We start from the raw sequence: 22,609 nt of genomic DNA, 5'->3' as shown, positions 1-22,609 counted from the left end.
GTATTAGAAAACAAAAATGTCTTCAAATATTTGACTAATAGTAAATAAATGTTTTGTGAGTGGATCCTTTTCCTTTGTATTGTATTTTCTTGCTGTTCACTTTTGAAAACTCCTTGGCAGAAGACAGTGAATACTGCAGGTGTTATATAAAATATAATATAATTTATTCTTCATTCTTCTAACAACAAAGGGACTAGTCATTACATTGGGAATAAAATATCATGGCAACTTTGGAATAGAATTCATGAGCTTAATTTGATAAAAACCTTACCTCATTTATTATACCAAATAATACTTTCTTACTACTGAGAACTTGTCGCAGCAGGGGTTCGTCTCAATAAAGCATTTATGTTAAGAAAGAATTTCATATGTTTTTAAAGTTTTGTTTGGTAAAAAACTTCTATAAATATTTCTGCACTAGTTAAGTATTAACAAATTAAAGTAGGTTATTTTTGAGGGAAATGCCTAATTTATTATCATTTTTCTTTCCTTCACTGATTGCTAAAGTCAGTAATTTTACTCCCTTGGATTCTCCGTATTTTTCTCTATGATTAAGCATCTTGCTATTATTGTGTCTTCTTTTTCTCTTCAGTTGGTAATGCAAGCAGGAAGATCATTTCACACTACAGATACCTGAACTCGACAGCCACAGTGTTGTATGCATTTGAGTGCCTCCTGCTTCTAGTTAAGAGGAAAGCTTGGAAGAAATCAGGTATCATTGGGAAAAATGTAAGAGTCGCCTTTAAGTTGTTGAGCAGCGTGGCTCTCAACAAAACATAACAACAGTGAATGAAGTTCATAGTGAATAATCTTCAGTTAACTGCCTCTGCAATTTCAATTCAAATTGTTCTGTGCCCCAGTGGAGAAAAGCAGCAGTAATGAGCATTAAGGGACTGCAGAACTGCATAATGTAGTCTTTTCCCTTTTCATGGGATAAGCAGCATACAGCCAGCAGCTGAATGTGCAAATAAGAGATTCCTTATGTTATTATTCAAATTACATCAGGAATAATAGGAGAAAAAGATTTTTTTCCATCTGAAATGATTACAGAATAACATTTTCTTCCAGTACTAAATGAAGAATATTCACATCATTGTTTTCATTTCATTGTATAATTCTAAAGGGAAAAATATCAGAAATAAATCAATCTCTGGCCATGGTAGTTTTCCCTGTACAGCTGCATGTTGATTTAAACCAATTAAATGTTAACTGTTATGCACAGCAGAATCTGCTTACAGTGAAATTTTTTAACATGAAGGAAGCACTAATTGTTTCAGGAGACCACAATGTCTAGATCGTGACTGCATTTAAAGAAAAACCTTTCTTGCTGTGAATTTGTTCTGTGTCAAATGCTCAAATCCTTGAAAGGAATTTTTGCTGTACTTAAGCAAAAGTAAACTTACGGTTATGGAATTGTGTCCTCAAGGAAGACATAAATGTGTGATTTTGGACATGAAGATTGGAGAAGAGTCAGTGGTCGCAACTAAAAGCTAATTACTACCTCAAAAATGCAGAAGAGAAGGCAGATGCTCACTTTGTTAGCTGTTGAACACACAGACTGATCTGTTCTTAGCTGGGACAGGAACTTGCCATATCATATGTCACTTTTTGCAAATCACTTCACTTCTCCATGTCTCCCTCTTTCTTTTCCAGCTTTTCTGTAGCTGAACTAACTGAATGAAAGCAATTCAGGATCATATTTTATTAAATTTATGTGCTATGCCTATCTTAATGTCAGCAAAGTAATTAATACTGAATAATGACTATGAACTAAAGACTATGAAAGACTTTCTAATGCTTCACTGTGTCTCACCTCTAGCCTAAAAGAATCATTGGAAGAATGACAAATTCTCAGCATCCCAGTTCCACGTGTCAGGCCTTAAAAAAAAGCTAGTTTATTATTATTATTATTCATACTATGGTATTCCAAAGAGATACAGAAAATGTCCCACAGGATAAGTACAGGCTTGATGTGAGAATCACTGAGTGACTCTCTATAGCCTTTATTATGAAATGTCCAGAACAGGAAATCATAATGTTTCCTGATAACCTATAAATAATCTACCTACACTTGTCATTAATATTAATGCACTTTTGCAAATCTCAGTCTGTCTTTGAACTGCATTGTCTCAAAACATTTTCCAGACATCTTCCCTAGCCTGCACAGCCAGGAACTGCCTTTCCCAGGTGAAAGCCCTGGAGATGCCATATGGCTGAGCACATTTGTCCTCTCCTGTGTTTGAATTTTCCCTTGGGTGCTGCTGTTCTAGGTACACAGCAAGAGTGCAAACAGCAACCTCTGCATTCATGTTGTTAGATAATATACCATTGGTTTCAATATCTTTGGAAACCAGCTGCAGTGTCTTCATACAAAAATGAATATATGAAATTAACCATGGCTGTTTTCCAAATTTGACAGGTAGATGTTAGCTTTAGTGAAGATTTGACAAAAGTAGTCACAAAATACTAGATATATAATAAACGCAAAAGAACCACCATCCTCATATCTGTCCCTCTTTAAGCTGTTAATAACAGATGAACAAAATGAGCCTGAAAGATTAATGGCACTGTAGTAAAGTAAGGAATCCACAAGTCAGGAAACTTATCTAAAACTTACAGGACAGCGTCTGAATTTCTTTATTTTTCTTTCCCATGCCATTCTGGTTGTCAGACACTGAATCCCAAAGGTGATAATGAGTTATGTCCTCATCCTTCTCCTCTGCTAGGCTACATAATACTGAGCAGGAGCAGCTCCTAGTCCAGATTCAGAAATAAATTCAGGACATGTACATATATTTTGTCTTCACAGCAAGTTGAAACACACTGGGTGATGAAACTCTTCACAACTCCAAGATAGAAATAGGAATTATGCCCTTTGTTTACAACATCTTCTTCCTATACTGTAATGCCATTGTCACATGGGTAACATTAGCTTTGGAGTCCTTTGTAGAAGATCTCTTAAACTGCTTCCTATTTGAGCAGATGGGATTTCTAGGAAGCTTAAACTAGTCAGAGGTCAATGACTAGACTCCCGTGGTTCCTGTGATTCATGTTTGATTCAAACTATGAACAATGGTATGAGCCTGTTCTCAATTTAAAAGTCTAATTACTTTTTAGTAATGAGAATGAGAGCTTTTTGAAATTAAAGATCAGTATTGGTTGTATATATGTCACATAGAAAAACAAAAAGCATAGTCTTTCAAAGATTTCTGCAGTTTTATATCTACAGTATAGTAAGCAAATCATATTTTAAAAGAGTCATTGTGGGTAAATCAGGTTAGCCAGTCACTCGTACATGTAATACTTAAGATATAATCTGAGAATTTTATTCTCTAAGATGTCTACGTTCTTTCTGAACACTCTCAGGATATGACTGCTGACTTTCAATAGTCCAAATCTCTAAGAGAGAATAAATTTACCTGACTGTTGTAAAATTGCAGCCAGTCATTAATTTCACTTAGCACTCCTTAGGGTTTAGATTATCTCACTGAATGGAAGATGAGCCACCTTTCAACACAGGGCCTTATTCAGTTCTCATTACAGTCAGAAGAATATTTTCCTTTGTGTTTAATTGAAGTGGAATGAGGCACTTATATCAAAAGGAGACTCTGGTACACTCATCAGTTACATTTTGTTATGGGAAAAGAGTTTACTACTCTGATGGAACTTGCACCCTATGAAAACTTCTGTGCATAAAGAAGCTGATCAGTAATCAAGCTCCAGCCCAATGAAAAGTAATTTACATTGCTCTGGACACAAATTCATACATCAGTCCAAGGGTTGTGATGAGCACGGGGCTCACCTGCAGAATAAAGTAATGGTTGATCTGCATCTTGAGAAACAAAAAAATGTATTTTGACTATGCTACTTGCTTTTTTTTTTTTAATGAAAGAATGTCTATACTTTCAAATTAATGGGACAAGATAAAATTCTATATTTATACCAATTAATATTCCTTCTAATTCCCTACCAAACTTTGAATTCAAATTTGCCATCTACCCAAAGCAAAGATGTGATGTATGTAAGTTTCTTCAACTCTTTGGAGATTGTTTTACATGTACACTGAAAGGGTATCTTTCTGCAAAAGTTTGCATTAGCTGCCAGAAATATCTTTGCCTGCACTGAGTGAAGGTAAAATCCTTTCACTTTATCTGGCTGGAAATTTAAAAACAGAATTATTTATTACCTATTTCTCTATTTTCTATGATAGAATTCAGAACCTTGAAGTATGAAAACAATAACGGTGGGGGGATACATAAAGTTTCTTAAACTTGAGAAGTAGAAAAATATGTTCGTACTAAGTACTGTAGCTGTAGTTTGTTATCTCTCTAAAGCAATTTAAATCTCTACCTGTTCCACGTTATAATTACACTAGGTTTCAATATTTTATCACCATCTGTTGTATTATTGATGATCTATCAATTTCCCTTGCAATTACATTAGAGATATACATATGCTAAAATATTTTACGTTACTCACCTGTCTAGAGCCTGGAATTTATCTTGAAGAAATTCATTTAAAATCTTACCTTTATCGGAAAGCATGGATTTTGTTTTTCACATGTCATCTGGCAATCCATTCCTGTTAAAAAGCTGGTTCTGCTTATGCTCTGAGGTGTGAATGAAATGTCATGGTCTATGTACTGTCCCCACACCATAATGATGTCAGAATATAGGTTGTCTTCAGTGACAGCCTCATTAGATGCGTGAATTATCTTTCTTGTCACCTCTCGAACCTGGGAAAAGAACTAATTTACCTTGAGTGCCAGATAGTGTTTACTTCTCACAATCTGATAAAACACTAAAATCAGGAGGAACAGTAATAAAAGCTATCTCCTTCCACAACCCCTCCTTGGAATACTTCACACTGTAGAGTACTTTTAATGCCTTGCTTAAAGAAAAGAAAAAAAAAGAGAAAACAACAAAAACAAAATCTGACAGTGTTAGTTCTGTTCAGGAGCTGAAATACCAGTGCCCAATGCAGATTTAAGATGTTTCAGTTAAGTTTTTCTATGTATTTGCCAAATGAGCTGTGTATCTTTGATCTGTTCCTTCCCAGAGAATTTTGCAAACCTTGTGCTTCTTTTATACTGCCTGTAAGTTTTTTTTCTATTTATTCTGTTTTCTTTTCCTTTAACAAATGGATTCTGCTGAGCAACCTCAGATCAGCATGGATACACAGTGGTTCTGGGCTGCTCTGTGTAAAGAGAGCATCTTATGCAGCCCAGAAGACAAGCATGGTTGCAAATACTTGGTAGCTGGAAACTGCTTCATTTTTCTTGTCTTGAAAGGGCAGCACATAAAGTACGGTAAAAGTCTGTAAGAAATATGAGGGTTGTGTGACAAATACATAAGGCAGCTACAGTTAAATAGAATCGGTGAGGACAAAAGGCAACATGGGACTTGCTAAGAACACCAGTCTTTATATTGAAATAGTCAAGGGTAGAGATACATGGCATTCATCAGAAATACAAATCCTTATATCAGTATTTGAATAGCTTTGATGGTCAAAAATCACAAACTTTTTACTTGCAGTTCAGAAGATCTTCTAATTGGAGTTAAATTACTCAACTATGTTGTGTCCTACCACTTTATAATAACCCTCAAACTTCAAAGAATCATAAAATCATAGAATCATAAAATGGCTTAGGTTGGAAGAGACCTTAAAGATCCTTGAGATCCCACCCCCCTGCCATTGGCAGAGTTGCCAATCACTAGATCAGGCTGCCCAGGGCATCACCCAACCCAGCCTTGAACATCTCCAGGTTGGACTTATACCTTACATTCACATTATTTACTTGTTTCTTTTTAAAGATTATGGGTAGCTAGTTAATAGTACAAAAAAGACAAAATTAGGTAAATGAGGAAAAACAGCTATGGCACTAGTTTTATCATATCTTCAAATAAAAGTAGAGAAGCTTGCTGGTTGTCAGATATGATCAAATTCTATGCAACCATGTAAGGTTTTTTAAGTGTGTTTTAATTCACAAGTATGTACTCTAACAATCTAAAAATAGGCAGTTTGTAAAGCCTGGAAATTTACTTGTGCAAATGTCAGATTTTCATCTTCAAGTACTAAATTATATAGCTTAGAGAAAATGTTATTTAATTAATAACGAGTTGCAGGTGACATTAACACTAAATTCTCTTCATCCTTATTAAACATATGGTGGTTAAAATAACAGGACTTTGAGCCCATTGAAAGTCAGGTTTCAAGAACTGATGGCAAACCAGGAATAGTAAATCTAGCTCAAATCACTGTACACCGCAATGGGGAATTTTTCACTCAGTCCCCTACGCAGATACTTTTTGTTCAAACTTCCCTTCCTGCTATTTTCTAAGCATACTGGCTGCAAAGATTTGTAAATACTGCAAAATCTTCTTAGCTTAGTAAACTGAACTTTCTAAAAAATAAAATTCTGATTTGATAGTAATATTTTTCAGCTAAGGTATGTTAATCAAGGAGGCAATGTATATTTGTACACACATAATGCATATAGATTGCTCATGTTGTATATGCATTATATTTATTAACAGCCATTCTTGTCTTCCCTCTGCTCCTCCTTCCCTGAATAAGGAGTCATAAAATCATCAGCATGTTTATGTGGAGCAAAATTCTGGAGACCACATGGTGCAACTTTCTGTTACAAGGAGGAATTAGGCTATTTAGAGCCCTGCCAGGCTCTTGGCTCTCAGGTATTTCCCATGAGGGATACTCCAGAAGTAGTCTAGTTAGTTTATTGTGACATTTAATTGTTCTCACAACAAAACATTTTTCTTATATCAAGAAAAAAATATGGAGCAACTTGTAGCTGTTGCCTCTTGCCTTGTCAATATGCATAACTGTGAAGAAAGTACCTTCCTCTTTTCTGTAATAGCCTCTTCAGGATGAGGGGACTGTGTCTAGGTCCACCTGTGGTGCCTTTTCTGTTTGCTGGGCAACACTGACCATGTGTCTATTGGTTGTCCTGCAACTCATGGGAGTCCTGCCTGCTCTTACTATGGTCCAGCTTCTTTTGCTGTTTGCTTTTTGATGTAACTGGAGGCTTTTTGTGGCAGATATGGTTAGAGCCAATGTTTCACATGGTATGCTTTCTAACCAGGGGTAGCTGGACTCCATTGTATCGAATTCTGGGATCCCATCCTCGAGGTTGGCTGAGTCCATCTTCATAGGTTGGTGGGAGCCATCTAGCCAAGGCTGTGTTGGATGCTCCCCATCTAGTATGTTCCCTGGTAAAAGAGAAGAAAGCAAACAAACAAAAAATTGCACACAAAGAACCTTCACCTCCGTATAATTCTGAATATAAAACAATCATCAGCCACAGGACAATATTTCCTTGTAACGAGATGTTCATATAATGATCTTTTCAAAGGAATCAATTATTGGTCTTCATGTATGCCAACATCAATTTAACAGGAAGGGATGCTATCTGACTTATGTTTCTAATTTATGTTGGTTTCCTTTTGATGTCTTTGAAATATTTGCCCATGTTGTGACATCCTGATAATGAGATCACATTCCTATAGAGTCAGAAATACTGTTAAGGGCTCTTGCATTTTTAAAAAGATGCTTGTTTAGAGCAATAGCTTGGAAATCAAGATTTAGGAGAGCATGATGGAGCCTTACTATAAAAGTGAAGAAAGCTTAAAAGAAAAAATGGGTACTAGTCATACAGAGGTGATCGTTTAACAAGATCTAAGAAGAAAGAAGAATGAAAGGAGAATGATGGCTTAAGCTGCTAGATTCAGTGGCAGAGCTCCTTCTGGTTGCATCTGTTTTTTTGGGAAGGCCTATGAACAAGCCTAAGCTCCAGTACGCATTTAGTTATTAATATCATCGAGCATTTCTCCAAACAATACCTGACTGGGCATACCTTGGGATTACTGCAGACCAATTTTCCATGCTGCAGCCAGCCTTTTTGGAAGAGTGTAGGAGAGTAAAATGGTTTAGACAAGAGTTTAATTGTAAAAGAATGTAGACAGCAGTAAGGTCATCGTCGATTAAATGGTCATGAAATTATTCATGATCTTCTTTATTTATTAGTCCAGTCACTGAGTCCTGGGATTGACCCAGTTAATTCTCCCTCTATCGTGAAAATTTCTATTGCATTTTCCCTAAATGGAGAATATTTTAGGTTGTTTTTTTTTTGTTTGTCAATTTGCTTTACACAATCTGTGCAATAGATTTCATAATTGCAAAATATATAAGATATTAACAAGAAGAAATACAGTTTTAGAAATGTACCCAGTTATCTCTGACAGTTAGTAGAAATACAGCATATTATAACACATTTATATTTCTATTGGGATACTAAAGAGTTACTCTATTAATCCTTCATTGATCTCTAGCACATTGAAATGACTCAATTTGCCAAGTTATATGATACCGTAATGCACTTAATTATCCACAATAATTCACATTTGAAGGTTGAAGTATGTTTCAATAAAGCATTCAAATTAGTTACAGTTGATTTGTCTTTATTGAAATTGCATAAAATACTGCACATAGTGTAGTGCTATTTCACTCAATTAAAAATAATGAAATGTTAATTTTGCTGCTTAACTAGTGATTTTTCTCTTGATTGCTTTTATATTGTAGCAGCTCACTGGAATGCTACTTTGCAAAACCCCTCTCAGATGCCTTGTTATTATTCTATTAAACATGTTAATGTCTTGGAATCTTGTATGAGTTATAAATGTTTTATCTAGGGTAGATGAAATAATGAGAATTCGGTATCATTACACACTTACAGAGTAGTCAAATTTGATAACGATACACTCTGTTTATGGGAAGCGGAACTTTTCCTTCACTTGTGAAACAGTAGAATTACACTATCTGGATATTGTTTTGGATCCCATAGGAAGAAAGTGGAATTTTGAGATGCTGTTTAATGATTTATGTCTTTTGAATGACACCTAGCTTCCATTTAAGTGAAGCAGCCATCCTAAAGGAAACATCTCAATTTCTTTTCATTGTCAATGGATTCAGTCAGGATTGGTCATTCTTTCCCCTGGGTGAGCCATATTCAAACCTGTAACTCCTACAGTATTCGAGCTTCAAAGTAACGATCAGGTCGTTGCCCAATTATTATGCTCAAACTATTAAAGACACAAAAATGAAACAAGAATCTGACAGGTCATCCAAGCTCCTTGCATCAACACAGAAAAAGAGACACCTCATGAGTGCCTCTTAGGAACAACTGAAGACACAATCTTGCAGTAGACATAACAATACCTCAGAAAGGTAAGATTAGAGGACATTAATTTGTGCCATGAGATGCATTTCTTTTAGTACCTGTAATTTGCCTATCTTTGAATCCCTTTCATTGCCCTAAATATTAAAAAAAACAAACAGGTCAATGCAGTTAATTGGGATAAAAATGAACAAACAAGCAGACAGAATCAATTTTCATGTACCTTATCTTCCAGTTCTCTTCATTAATACTGTGCATTTATTTTGCTTATTATCCACACATATGCCTTCAGACACAAAGTATAACTTGTTGATTTGTGTTACTAGTGAATGTGGATAACATCACTAGTTGGGATCAACAGCTGGGAACGTTTGCTGTCACAACAATATTCTCCACAGAAAGCCATGCTCATGCTGTTCTGTTATGCCTTTGTTCTAGGAATTTTATGCAAAAACAAACTCAGTGCTTGCAGAATAAATACTTTGTAATTATACTGATTTGTCCCATACATGCAAGCTGATTTAGCAAAGAGTCTGTTAAGAAATTTCACGCTCACTTTTAAATATATTTAACCAGTTTTTTTTCCTTACAGGCCAATTAATTTCACTGTGAATTTTGTTTTTAAATGCTACCTGTGAAATCCAGGATTTGCAGACCTAAAGTACAGCTGCACATTCTTACTAAAATCATTAATAAAATTCAATGTTTTCCACTTGACATTACAGCTGTAAAACAGGGAAAACTACAGATCAGTACTTTTGGTTAATGTTTGAAGTTGGCTTATGTTATAGAATTTTTTTTTTATGTTACAGTGTAATGGACCTTTTCAGCTGATGTACTTCAGTAAAGCTTGAGGTATTTCAAGGTACTCAGAAAGTTTTAGACTAAGATCTAGCCTGATGGTTTCAAAGTCTCTGTTTTTTGTTGTTGTTGCTACCCTGCACCTTTTATAGATGTTTTAAGTGAAGAATCTAAAGACAAAGGTGAATGATAGTTTAAACACTGGTTTGGTACAAGCATACAACAATACAAAGCAGAAAACAGCAACTAAAGACTAAGCAGACTCCATGGACTGTGCTTATTCCAGTCAATTTTAGAAACCTCTATATACATCCTTGTATTACTAGTGTTACCACAGAGAAAAAGATGTTTTACTTTACCCACAACTGTTTTTCTCTCCAGAAATGAAGAGAAAGACCTCAGCAGCAATGCCTGCATATTAGAAGTTTCAGTTGTGTGCTTAAATTTGGCTGCTTGGCCAATATTTTCAAGCTCCAATAGAGTTGTCAGTGCAAATATTGTACTAACTGTTAGTTCAGATTCCAAGCAATTTTGCAAGCGCCTGGGGGAATTCATGTATACCCACATATATTTATAACATTGATGCATATTGGGTTGTGTCCTTTCGACAAAGAGCTTAACATGCACATTCCTTACAAATGACTTGTGATGCAGAAATACTGATTCATCTCATAAAAACGGAGTGATTGAATAATAAAACTGCAGAACGTTACCACTGTTCAGTCACCATATTGCAGAATGCCTTAACCTGTGTAATGCTAATGGTCTTCCATTTACAGCTCTGTAGTAGTGTATGATTGCAGCCTGCCTTTCAGTTTGTGACCTGAAGCCTAGGTATCCTGAGGCTAAATATAAATACAATTTATCCTTATACTTGAAAGGTCTGTTATTCTCCATTTTACATCCTCACTGTATTGAAACATTCTGAAAATAGTCACATCTGTTAAGGTGAGTTTTGTAGGAAATAATCCTGGCTTATATTAGGGTAAAAATAAGTAATTAGTAAATTACAGTCATTCAGATAGCCAATCAGCATGCTCATATAAACAGATATATAAAACTAAATATATCATCCAGAATTTTTATGCGTATGTTTACTAAGTGTTGAGTTTGTGAAAAAATAAAAAAAAATGAGCATCTTCTTGATTTTCTTATTGCTCATTGTGAAGAAATAATACTTTTCTGTTCAATATTGTTCTATCCAATTTAATGAAAGATGAAAGTTGGGTTAACTTATACAGAAAAGACATCTACTGAATAAGTCCACCCTATGTTTAAAGTTCCTTCCATAATCTTAGAAGCTTTCAAAGGGAGAGCCTCAGTGCAAAAATTAGCATACTAAATTTGAGATGAAGAGGCTCTTCCCCTGGGAGCTTTCAGAGGCATCTCATTTAGAGATACACTGATGCCAAAAGATTGAAGTCATCCACCCAGTTTTTCTAGGAAAAAGAAAGGTAAATTATTGAATTTAAAGAAAAAGAAAGAGAAAAGAAGAGAGCAAGGAAGAAAGTGAAAGATTTTTCAGGACACAATTCTTATCATACATACCTGTTATTGCAGGCACCAGTGATGAGTCGATACTTATTAGCTAAGCAATTGTGTGGGCATTTTGGTGGCAACATATAAGGCAGACATCCAGAAATGTTAGCAATCATAGTAAGCAGCTCAGCTGATAAAAGATCTGTAAGGAAGAACCCAAATACTCTGTTGCTATATGGCTTCCGTAGGAGAAAAGACATTATTGTCAGCAGCAATTACAGCACTCTCTTTTCTTTCTAGGAAAGAGCACTTAGAGACATGTGCTGCAGTGGGTAGTCTTAGGGACTTAGAGGAAACATGAAGTGAAGGGGAAGAGCTATTTTTATAATCTCATGAGTAGAGAATAAAAGGGAAGCTGTCCATCCAGAGCTGAGACCTGAGGTTGACCTGCTTCTTTCTCTCCTTTAATCTTCTCCTCTCTGCATTCCCTTCTCTTTCCCTGCATTGCAGTCACATCATTTGACCAGTCCTTATACTTAAAACAAAGGTGTAAAAAATGTTGTTCAGGAGCAGATGCATATACCAATGAACAAAATCTTGGGACTCTAAGGATGCTGAAATTTAAAGTGAGGATGGCTGACTATATAGCTACATGCAGAGTGGGAGAGGAATAGAATTACTGCCCAGAATTTGAGGGCTTGGGAAAAGAGGCTGCATTTCTTTCATGACAGGACTCCCAGTGTGAGTCCTTCTGATGAGTGGCAAACTCACATTACTCTGTGAGCTCTGGAGAGCTGGCAACTTCTCTCACACAAACATGTATGTAAATACATGAAGGACAGGTTGGAATCAAAGGTGCAAATGAAGGAAGAGCAGCATCCTTCCTGAAACTTTTGCCTTCCAAACCGACTGTAACCCTCACGTGACAAAATAAAATGGTAGAAGCAGCTAGTGACTATTTCTCCTGCCTCCTCACTGTGCTGCATGTCAGCAAGTCCCACTACTTATCTGTTCTGTTCATCCAACCCTGAACTAAACTGATTTAGTCCATTAATCAAGTGAAAAATGTAAGTCAGAAACAAACAAAGAAAAAAGGTTCAAGTGTCAAATCAGATGAAAAATGTTCTACTGAGCAACTAGAATCTGTGCAAGGTAGTGGTGAGAGTGTAGAAAGAATAGGTTGTTTGACCAGCTACATAATGTTGCTATTACATCCTAGCTACCCATGTTAAATTTGTGGATACAGATGCACTCACATGTTAGTTCAGGTTCAAAGTCATGCTCAGAATCCAATTCCTACCATCAGTATCACTGAGGTATTGATTCATATGTTTTCTTTAAAATGTTTTGTTTTTTGTTTCACAGAAAACTACCCTTTGACATGGCAAATAAAATGCACTGGGTCTATCCAACTTCTGTGAAAATTGCTTTAATTCTGTTAAGAGGTTGTTGGTTTTGTTTTTTTTAAACACTGTGACTTAACAATTCTAGTTCGTTTGAAACTGCACCAGTAGAAAAATCACTGCATACCTGTGAGTCTGTAGATACATAAATATATGCACACACAAATAGAAATGTTTATGGTTCTACAAAAGCCTCATTCATTTAGTAAGCCAGATGTTTCCTCAAGGAAAAAAATGAGAAAAAAAAAGAAAAAAATAACTGTAGATTATGTTTGTCTACAACACTAATGTTTCAATATTTTGAAAAACATTGTCACAGTATAGTATTGGGAGAGAGAATACAAATTATAAGTCTCCAGCTTGCTTTAAGCAAAGGAATTATATTTTGAAGGAAAAATCTGAATTTTTGGCTTTCCTGACACCAGGGACTCATCTTTAAATTCATCTTGAATTAACAGCAACAAGAACCTTACTTAGGCAATTATACTTCACTGAACTTTCTTGACTACCTCCTTTTATTTCTCCATCTAACATAAAAGACAGGTGAAATATAAACAAAGTGAAAGTAAATTTGCAACTGCAATGCATTATTTAATTAGTTTTGGAAATATGAAAGTATTTTCTTAAAATAAGGTATCTGTAAGACCATCTATTTCCACAGGTAATATATTTCAAGGTGTTGGTGTCACAGAGTGATAGAAACTATATTATTTCACTTGTAAGCTCTATGTCCCAGAAGCACTAAACCCAAAGATATTTCACTATAAACAAGAAGTTTGCAACAATGTGGATATGCAAGATTATTTATAGACAGCATGGTCATGAGTTCACAGGACGCCAATAGCAAAGTACTGCTCTCTTTAACTGTAAGAGCAGTCAACTCTTCAGTAAAAAAATAAATGTAAAATAGTGACTACATGAGGTGCTTTTAAGAACAGGGAGAGCATCCTGGCCCCAGGATGTGGACAAGATATGTATATCTGCCTAAAGTAAAAAATAAACAAACAGTACAATTTTAATCTAAAAGACAATATTCAAGAAATCAACAGGGATTTTTACTGATGTCAATATACTATGTTTACCAGTTGGATGCAATGAACGTTTGTGCTTCTGGCAAACTTTTTCTTTCAACACTTGAATTGACATTTCCATTCGTTCTGCTGCTTGGGAAATATCTTGACTGTCTTGTTCTGGAAATTTTGAGAAGGCCAGCAGTGAGGCAGGACTTGCTATTCCCTTTCCTTGGATATTTCTATAACCAAGATAAAATAATAAAATTATTAATAGGTGTATTTGTCTATGTTGAGTAAATTCTGAGTTTGAGGTGTAACTTGGTCAAAGGATGTGCTAGGAAAACAAAAATGAAAGCTACATTTCTACTTTGCAAGAAAAATTCTGGAAAGTGCCCTTCCATTGAGCACACACAACAGTGCTGAAGTTTGTGTGAAGCTGTCAGGATGAGACAGAAACTGGTACGGTGGACAAAGCCTGCAGCACAAAGTGGCTGAGAAGGCTCATGCAGAATAATCACAGTATAGAACCCCCACACAGAAACATCTAAGTGAGTAGGCTTCACTTTTATGTGACATTTAATATCACAGACCACCTCAGTCATTACAAATAGATTCACGACTTGCTCTATCATCAAGGAAACAACCACAGTTGTCCAGATGCTGCCTGCAGCTGACAATTAGAAACATGTCTCCTCCCAGAGATGGTCCAAACACCTGGCTTGTACTGACTAGCTGTAGATGGAGTTTCAGCATTTAGTTTAGCAGGACTTACACGGCAATATGCTACAATATCAAGTCTGATCTTACCTTTAACTTTAAGCAGTTCATGTTTGATTAGACAATCTTTTCCATTTAAACATAAGAAAAACAGAATCACAGAATGGTTGGGTTGGAAGGAACTTTAAATATTATCTAGTTCCAAACCCAAACCCCCTGCCAAGGGAAGGCACACTTTCCACTAGACCAAGTTGCTCAAAGTACCATCCAAACTGGCCTTGAACGCTTCTAGGGATGGGACATCCAAAACTTCTCTTGCCAACATGCTCCAGTGCCTCATCACTCTCAGAGCAAAGAATTTCTTCCTTATATCTAATCTAAATCTACCTTCTTTCAATTTAAAGCCATTACCACTTGTCTCAGCACTACACATCCACATAAAAAGTCACTCTCCAGTTTTCTTGTCAGCATCCCTTATGTGCTAGAAAGCCACAATGAGGTCTCTGCAGAACCTTCTCTTCTACAGTCTGAATAACCCCATCTCTCTCAGCCTCACTACACAAGAAAATTGTTCTAGCTCTCTGCTCATCATGTCACTCCTCTGGACTTGTTCCAGCAGGCCCATATCCTGCTGATGATATGAAGCTGGGAGGAGAGGCTGACACACCAGAAGGCTGTACTGCCATTCAGTGAGACCAGGGAGATGGGGGGGGGGGGAACTTTAAGGGGTTCAACAAGAATAAGTGTAGAGTCCTACACCTGGGGAGGAATAACTTCGTGCCTCAGTACAGCCTGGGGGGATGATGTGCTAGAAAGGAGGAGGATCCTTCTCTTGCGGAGAAGAACCTGGGTGTCATGGTGGACAACAGGATGACCATGAGTCAGCAGTGTGCCCCTGTGGCCAAGAAAGCCAATGGTATCCTGGAGTGAGATACAAAGAGAGTGACCAGCAGGTCAAGGGAGGTGATCCTCACCCTCCAATCTGCCCTGGTGACACCACATCTGGGGAACTATGCCTAGTTCTGGGCTCGCTAATTCAAGAAAGACAGGGAATTTCTAGAGGGCATCCAGCTAAGAGACACAAAAATTATTAGAGACCTAGCGAATCTCCCTCATGAAGAAAAGCTGAGAGACCTGGGATTGTTCAGCCTGGAGAAGGGAAGTCTGAGAGGGTATCTTATCAATGTTTATAAATAATGGACTGGAGTCAAGTGACTTTGAAGGCTTTTCTAGATGTTGAATGAGTCCGTAATTGATTCAAGAGTCTTAGCCTGCTCAGTTATCTTTTATACAGAAACTATTCCTGTCCTTTCAGGAGAAGAACACAAGAACTCTGAGACTAGAGGAAAAACTAGGAATTTTGCTGGAAATCTGGAGTATTTAAAGTTCTGAAACATCTAGTAAGTCAAAATTAATGAAACATGCCATAATCAAATGAAAGAACTGGGGCTTAGTATTTTGTACTCACATTAGGAAAATATTGGCCATACATCATGTAAAAAAACATGCATGTCCAAGTAAACATCTCTGTATCAGTGAGTTACATGGCAACATTTGTTAAAATTAGCTAGAACAAAAACACAAAACCAACTACCCTTAAGGGCAAGGTATGTCCCATACGTTTTCTTCAACCTTTTGCTGAATCTTATGGATTGTGTAAGATTATTACTGCGGTTATTAGTTTGTCAAAGTTATCTTTCCTCCTTCCATTCCACCTCCTAATTCAATACATGCATGCTAGTACCTTCTAGCTCAAACCCATGCTCCTAGAGATGAGCTCTGATTCTGGAAGGAGATACTGTTTTTTGTCACTAATTTAAAAAATTATATGGATATTTTTGTAATGTAGAAATAGCCCCATGAAGCTAAGACAATGACCTGCTATATTATTATTTGGAAAATAAGAGATATTTAGGTGGAAGGTAGTTTATATTTGCCAGATGCTCATTTACTGAGGCTCACTGGAGATCAACATTAAAATATATACATATCTATATACGAAAATTATCCAAAGTACAAGCTATACATCATCATTCAGCATCTGATGTTCTTTTTCTCAGAGATTTCTTTACCTTAAAAGAATGTATTTATAAAGTAATTTTTTTTTAGAGATTCCAAGACAGAACAAATGCCTTAGACATTTGCTGCCATTCAGATCTCCCATAACAGCAGCACTGTGCAGAATATAAAGGGAGTATCATTTCTTATTTCTCAAAATATGTACGTACATGTCTACTGTTGCTGTAAGTCCAGGTTGTCACTGACTAAAGCAGGATGCCAAGTGGGTTTCTGCAACTGTAACCATAGCAATGGATTCAAAACATTGAAAATGATTTTGCAATTCATTATGCATTTAGACTCATAGATGGCCTGTAGCTTCTATAATCTTTGAGTTGGCATAGATAAGGACCAATACAATAAAACATTAAGTTGGGGGTTTTACAATTCAGATACTCTGAAATTGTTGAAACATAGTAAACAAAGAACAACTCAAGAATTTAAGTGATTATATTGAACAGCTGATGTGAGGAAACCTATTTGTCCAGTTCAATCACAATTCAAGGTTAAACTTAGGTTGGAGGGAAAAAAAAAAAAATCAGTTATTTTGACTCAGACAGCTTGTAGTTCAGATCCTTAGATCAGGAATTCAGCAGACATCAGGTTGGACTACTGTACATGGAAAAATTAAGTTTTCCCATTCTGACCTGAAAAAGATACTGCCTTTTCATCTCAGAACTGCCTTTTCAGTCTCAAAAACAGCACTGAGCTCATCCGTATTGCACTGTAGTTTCCTTCAATTATTTGTAAGCCAAAGTAAAATGAATTTGCACAGTGTTGCGACCTCTATAACTTCCAGAATTTCAAATATGCAGTCAGACACACTTATTTCTTGTTTTTAGCCTTTGTGCTGACTAAAGCTTGAATTCAAGTATACAGCATTCTTTGTTACAAAGGGAAAAAGCCCTAGCAGTTTTAGATTGATATGATATAAAAATGCAGAATTATATGATTTAAGGAGTTAAACACATTCTCTCCTCAAGATAATAATGAGATTAGATAGTAGTTCAGTCCTTGGTACTTTGCAAAGCGCCAAGGACTTGTGTCTAAGAGGCAGGTGTTGAGCACATGTACCAGCCCAGATTGAAACAGCAAGTCTCTCAGTGATGCTGATTAAATCCACAAGGACATGAATTAAATAAGAGCACACAACAGAAATGCAGTTTTCACTTCTAGCAATGCTTATTTTTAACATTCCTAATATTTTACGCCAGTTAACACAAGAGCAAATTATGTTCTTATGGACATGAGATTTCTAACACTGGCACAGGACACTCATGCCTCTGATTTCAAAACAGGAAAGCATGTGTTTCAGAGCTGATAATAATGCATATCTTTGGATGCTCTGCTGACAGTGCAAGCCTTTGGCCCTTTGGTTGCTTACAGGGTTAAATCCAAACTGCAGGAGACATAAACAGTTCACAGACTGCTTTAACTAGTAATGTTCTGCTCAAGAAATATCCAAAGATTAATTACAATTCCTGTCAGAGCAGATGCTTAATTTAACAGTTTTAGATTGCTGATCTAATTTTCAAGTGCTGCTGTTAAAAGAAGAAAAGAAATGGAAAGGAAGGACAGAGAAGAAAAAGGAGAAGGTAGAGGAAAGGAGGAGAGTTACAAGAAGGAAAAAAAAAATCTTATCTGTTTGCATTTTCTGTAATATTTATTTCTCAATATATCTATAATTATTACGGGAGCATCTCTCCTTTGAGGAAAGGCTGAGAACACTAGGACTCCAACCTGGAGGTGGCTCAAATGGGACTTTCATTGATGTCTGTGAGTTCTCTCCAGAGGTACTCAGTGCCACGATGAGAGGCAATGGGCACAAACTGGAACACGAGAGGTTCTGTCTGAGCACCAGAAGCACTTCTGTGCTGCATGGTAATGGAGCACTGGCACAGCCTGCCTAGAGGCTGTAGGGTCTCCTCCTTGGAGATCCCCAAAAGCTTCTTGGACATGGAGGTGGGCATGCTGCTCTGGGTGTTCCTGCTGGAGCGGAAGCTGGGCCAGATGCCAACCTCAGCCAGTCTGTGACTCTGCTACTATTATAAAGGCTTTTAAAAGGAAACTCTGTGATAGGAACTTGGCATAATGCCATACTTTAGAGCCTGTATATCTGTATATACAGTATTTTGAGGAAAGTTATAAAGTCTAGAGAACCAGTGATTTTTGTGTGGTGAATATAGTCTCATTTTTATCAAACTTCTGTTAGGAAAGCTTTTTGATGAATACATTCACTTTTTATTTTTTACCTTTTTAGTGCATATTGTGCAGCATAATCCACCAGATTAGAAGCCTTCTGGAGAGCCTCAGTAATGCAGTTATTTTCACTTTCTCCTCAACACAAAAACAAAACAATAAATTATTAAATATTTATTGAAATACATTTATAAAATAGGTTTGCAATATCATCATGTGAAATTTTTCCCCATTAAACATATCTCCATTATTTAATGCTGTGTTTCCTGATCTTTCTGAAAAATAAGGTAAGAAAAGTAAATCAATTCTTCCATAACTTGAAGTGTTAAGCTTTCCTTCATTTTTTTTCCAGCACAAATCCAGCTACATATATTGTGTAGTACCACACTTTACAGGTCCATCTGAAAATGCAGTGTTATGTGAGGATTATGTTGTGTAGGCTTCATGTGTGCATTGTGTTAGGCTGTCCTCAGACTGAAAGGACAAATCTGACCTTCCCTCACCAGTAGCTTGAACCATTCATATGATTTAATGTTATTCCCATTTGTTACATCTGAAAATGCTTTTAAGTTAAAAATAGAGACTGATCTTTACAGTTAAGACAGACTTTTAGAAATAATATAGCAGGATTTTTAATTATCTTTAAGGATTTTTATCTCTGAGGAATATATTTTGCTTAAAGTATTCTTCATCATGTAATATTGATTTAGACTCTAATCTAGAAGAGAAGATCCATCTTCTATACCTGAATTCCACTCTCTCTTCTTTTTCCATTTATTCATATAGTCATTTTGTACTAACTTAAAAAGGGAGCAAACAGAGAATCCACTATAGAAAAATCAATCTGATCCTGTTTCACAAAGATGGTCCAAAATCTCTTTACCATCTAAAGTAACATCTTGGATATTGGCTAGGGGTTATTTTTTAGACTGGATATCATTTTACTTTATTTGTGATTCTACAATAACTTCAGATGAAAACATTCCTAAGATCTTTCCCTTCCAAACCATATCTAACAGTTATAAAAATCAATTAAGAAAGTGTAAATATTGAGAAATCCTGTTTCTTCACAATCTCTGCTCTACTTTAATGTAAAATCAGCCTCTTGAAAATTATCCTTTCAAAATTCAATTTTGTATCTATTGTACTAGTCTATTAAACCTCACTGATTTAGATTGATCAGATGCAAATTAAATAGCTCTGATATTCAAAAATATGGGATTTTATCATTTGACTATAGGTGCTCCTGCAATCTGAGATGCTCTAAAATCCATCCAGTAACTAGAGGGTGCTAGCAGGAACAGATCCATTGAGACGTGCAGCCTTGTGGGACAGCAGCAGCACGCTAGTTGGCACATCCCATAGCAACTGCCTGTAGTCCAGAGTGAGTAAACTGACACTCTGGTAGAGAAATCCAGCAGTCATGCTTCTAAACACTACATTTTACATACGGATGCTACTAAGAAAATTAAATCATTCCTAGACATACATACATAACTGAGATACACTGCATGTCCTGTGTTCTCCTTTGTCAAGCGATGACGCTGCATTTTCAAAGAAAGTGCTCATGGAATAATTCTCATGGAAATCAGATAGTGTATTTTGCACTTTTAAAGAAAGATAGATTAAGATAAACTGCTCGATGAAATAAAATTATATGTATTTTATCTGTTACTTACCAAAGAGAACATCTTCGCCTATCTGAATGAAAGAGAAGAAAACAGCTGTGAAGGCTATAGCTGCTGAAATTCCCAATATAATGAACACTTTCATCTAGAAGAAAGGAGAAATGTTTACAAAATATATACCTTCATTTTATAGATAATTATAAGCCATATTATGATTTCTTGTGTATAGTAAATTTTACTATTAAATTAGATTTGTAGCCAGATGTTTGAGTATGTTATTGAAATTTAAAATATTCATTTTTAGAAATAATTGTACTCTTTTCCCTATTTTCATTCTTAATTAGCTCTTTTCCCCTTGGAGAAACTTCTAGCACAAGGAGACAACACTTTTCTTTACAGCATGATACTTTCTGACAGTATAAGCAATGCTTAGCCTACATAATAGAAATTAAGCAATACTTTACCATTTATTTTGAAGTTGTGTCTTAATATGGTTTGATTATAACTTTTGGGTTGCACACAAGGTAATGAGACTGGCCAAACTGAGAATAACATCTACCAGATCTGTCTATAGTTCTGCCCATAGATAACTGTAATACCAAAGCCGTACAGCAAATATACTCACATTGCAAATATGTGCTACATTTTCCATTTCAGTACACTGGTTTGCTGGTCGTTTTTACAGCAGTGCAAATACATATATAAATTATCCAAGTAGTAATATTTTTCACATACTACATTGTGAAAAATATAGAATAAATTAACCAATCAACTAAAAATTCGGGGAAGTAATATTACCAAAGGAAGTCAATGTGAAAGCACCCTTATTTTCCACAAGTTAATATGATGAAGCAAACAAGTTAATAGATGAAGCAAAAACTTCAGTCTGACCTTTTGTCTGCTGAGGCGCTGATCTTCTGCAGTTCTGTACTTTATCGATGGCAGTAACTCTTCTGAAATATTAAAGTGAAGTACTTTCCTGGGGCCCAGTCTACACTATCACCTTGATGCAGTGCTACTCACTCAAGCTTTAAAAGTGCAAATGATTTCAAAAATCTTTTTCTGCCACAGTATGTTCACATGACGCAGAAACTGACGTTAGTGCTTCATTTGTTTATTTTTTCCTGTTAATGAGCCAAGAGTTGCCTTTGCAGTTATTTCTGATATCAGATTTTTTTAAAAAAGGTAAGGCAAAGGAAGTTTACTGAAGTACATCTCGGGTACAGTTTTCACTAGTTCATTTTGTCAGTAAGTTTGGAACAGAAGGTAAATCCAAATCCTATTTTATTTTTTCCTGGCATTGACGCTTTACCACAATGACCTTCATTACCTCTGCTGATAGCCCCCAGGTTGCCTATCATGTTTCTTGAATGACCATTTACTTTGTATTGCTCTCTGGAACAATGTATTTTACATTTCCAAGACTGCTTGTTTTTATTTATTTATTCTTTTTCAACCCCATTACTTCTAAAGTAATTTATTCTAAAGTCTTTGACCTAAGGCGTTTTTTTTTTGTTTGGGTTTTTCTTCTTCATTTCCTATTTAGGCTGAGAGATCAAATTCAGCCCTGGAATCAGGATTGAGATTTCCATTTCATTTTTACTGGTCTTTACAGGGAAATCACAAGGTGGAGCCAAAGATCAGCGCTTTACTCTCTACCGTGGGTGATAAGTAGAGGCTGAGTAGCAGGGAACATCCTGGAGCTTCAGTACATTATGGTGACAAAAGAAAGCCCATGAACGCGTAAACGGATTGGAGGTAAAACACAAGGTTATTATTATAGCAAACTGAATTTCAGGAATATAACCATAATCCTGTCCCCTGCAAGGATGAGTGGACTTGGGTGAAAAGAAAGCAAAGTAAAGGGAAAGACCTTCACTGGATAAGTAGGCTTCTGCTACTTAGATGGGGGGCCTTTTCCTTACATAAGAAAACATAAAGAAGATTGACATTTTCCACAGCACGGCAAAACACTGAGAAAAGTAGATACATTTGAAACATCTAATAGTTAAAAGCTCCTTATTCTATCTCCTTTCATATACTTCCCATGTATCATGAGCCTCATTTCTGAGAATTGAGGGAATTTCTTTACATGTAAAAATGGGCCTATTTCTCTGC

At 36.1% G+C, this 22,609-nt stretch overlaps 1 protein-coding gene across 6 annotated transcripts in view; it reads right to left on the bottom strand.

The window, feature by feature from the left end:
* Positions 1-21,548, bottom strand: part of TPO (thyroid peroxidase) — a 41,519-nt gene extending 19,971 nt beyond the window's left edge. The window contains exons 1-7 of one of the 6 annotated variants that reach the window (XM_021392546.1): positions 21,383-21,548; positions 20,543-20,636; positions 18,917-19,001; positions 13,959-14,128; positions 11,543-11,675; positions 7,100-7,229; positions 4,529-4,747 (exon numbers count right to left, since the gene is read on the bottom strand). In XM_021392546.1, the coding sequence (XP_021248221.1) occupies positions 4,529-4,747; positions 7,100-7,229; positions 11,543-11,675; positions 13,959-14,128; positions 18,917-19,001; positions 20,543-20,636 (831 nt within the window). In that variant the 5' untranslated portion in view covers positions 21,383-21,548. Of the gene's footprint in view, positions 1-4,528; positions 4,748-7,099; positions 7,230-11,542; positions 11,676-13,958; positions 14,129-16,834; positions 16,902-18,916; positions 19,002-20,542; positions 20,637-21,382 lie in introns of those variants that run through there. The other 5 variants (XM_021392551.1, XM_021392545.1, XM_021392547.1 and 2 more) reach the window with 5 other exon arrangements.

The sequence above is a fragment of the Numida meleagris genome, chromosome 3, assembly GCF_002078875.1.
Source record: "Numida meleagris isolate 19003 breed g44 Domestic line chromosome 3, NumMel1.0, whole genome shotgun sequence".
Taxonomy (NCBI): domain Eukaryota; kingdom Metazoa; phylum Chordata; class Aves; order Galliformes; family Numididae; genus Numida; species Numida meleagris.
This window is presented reverse-complemented; position numbering and strand designations above follow the sequence as displayed.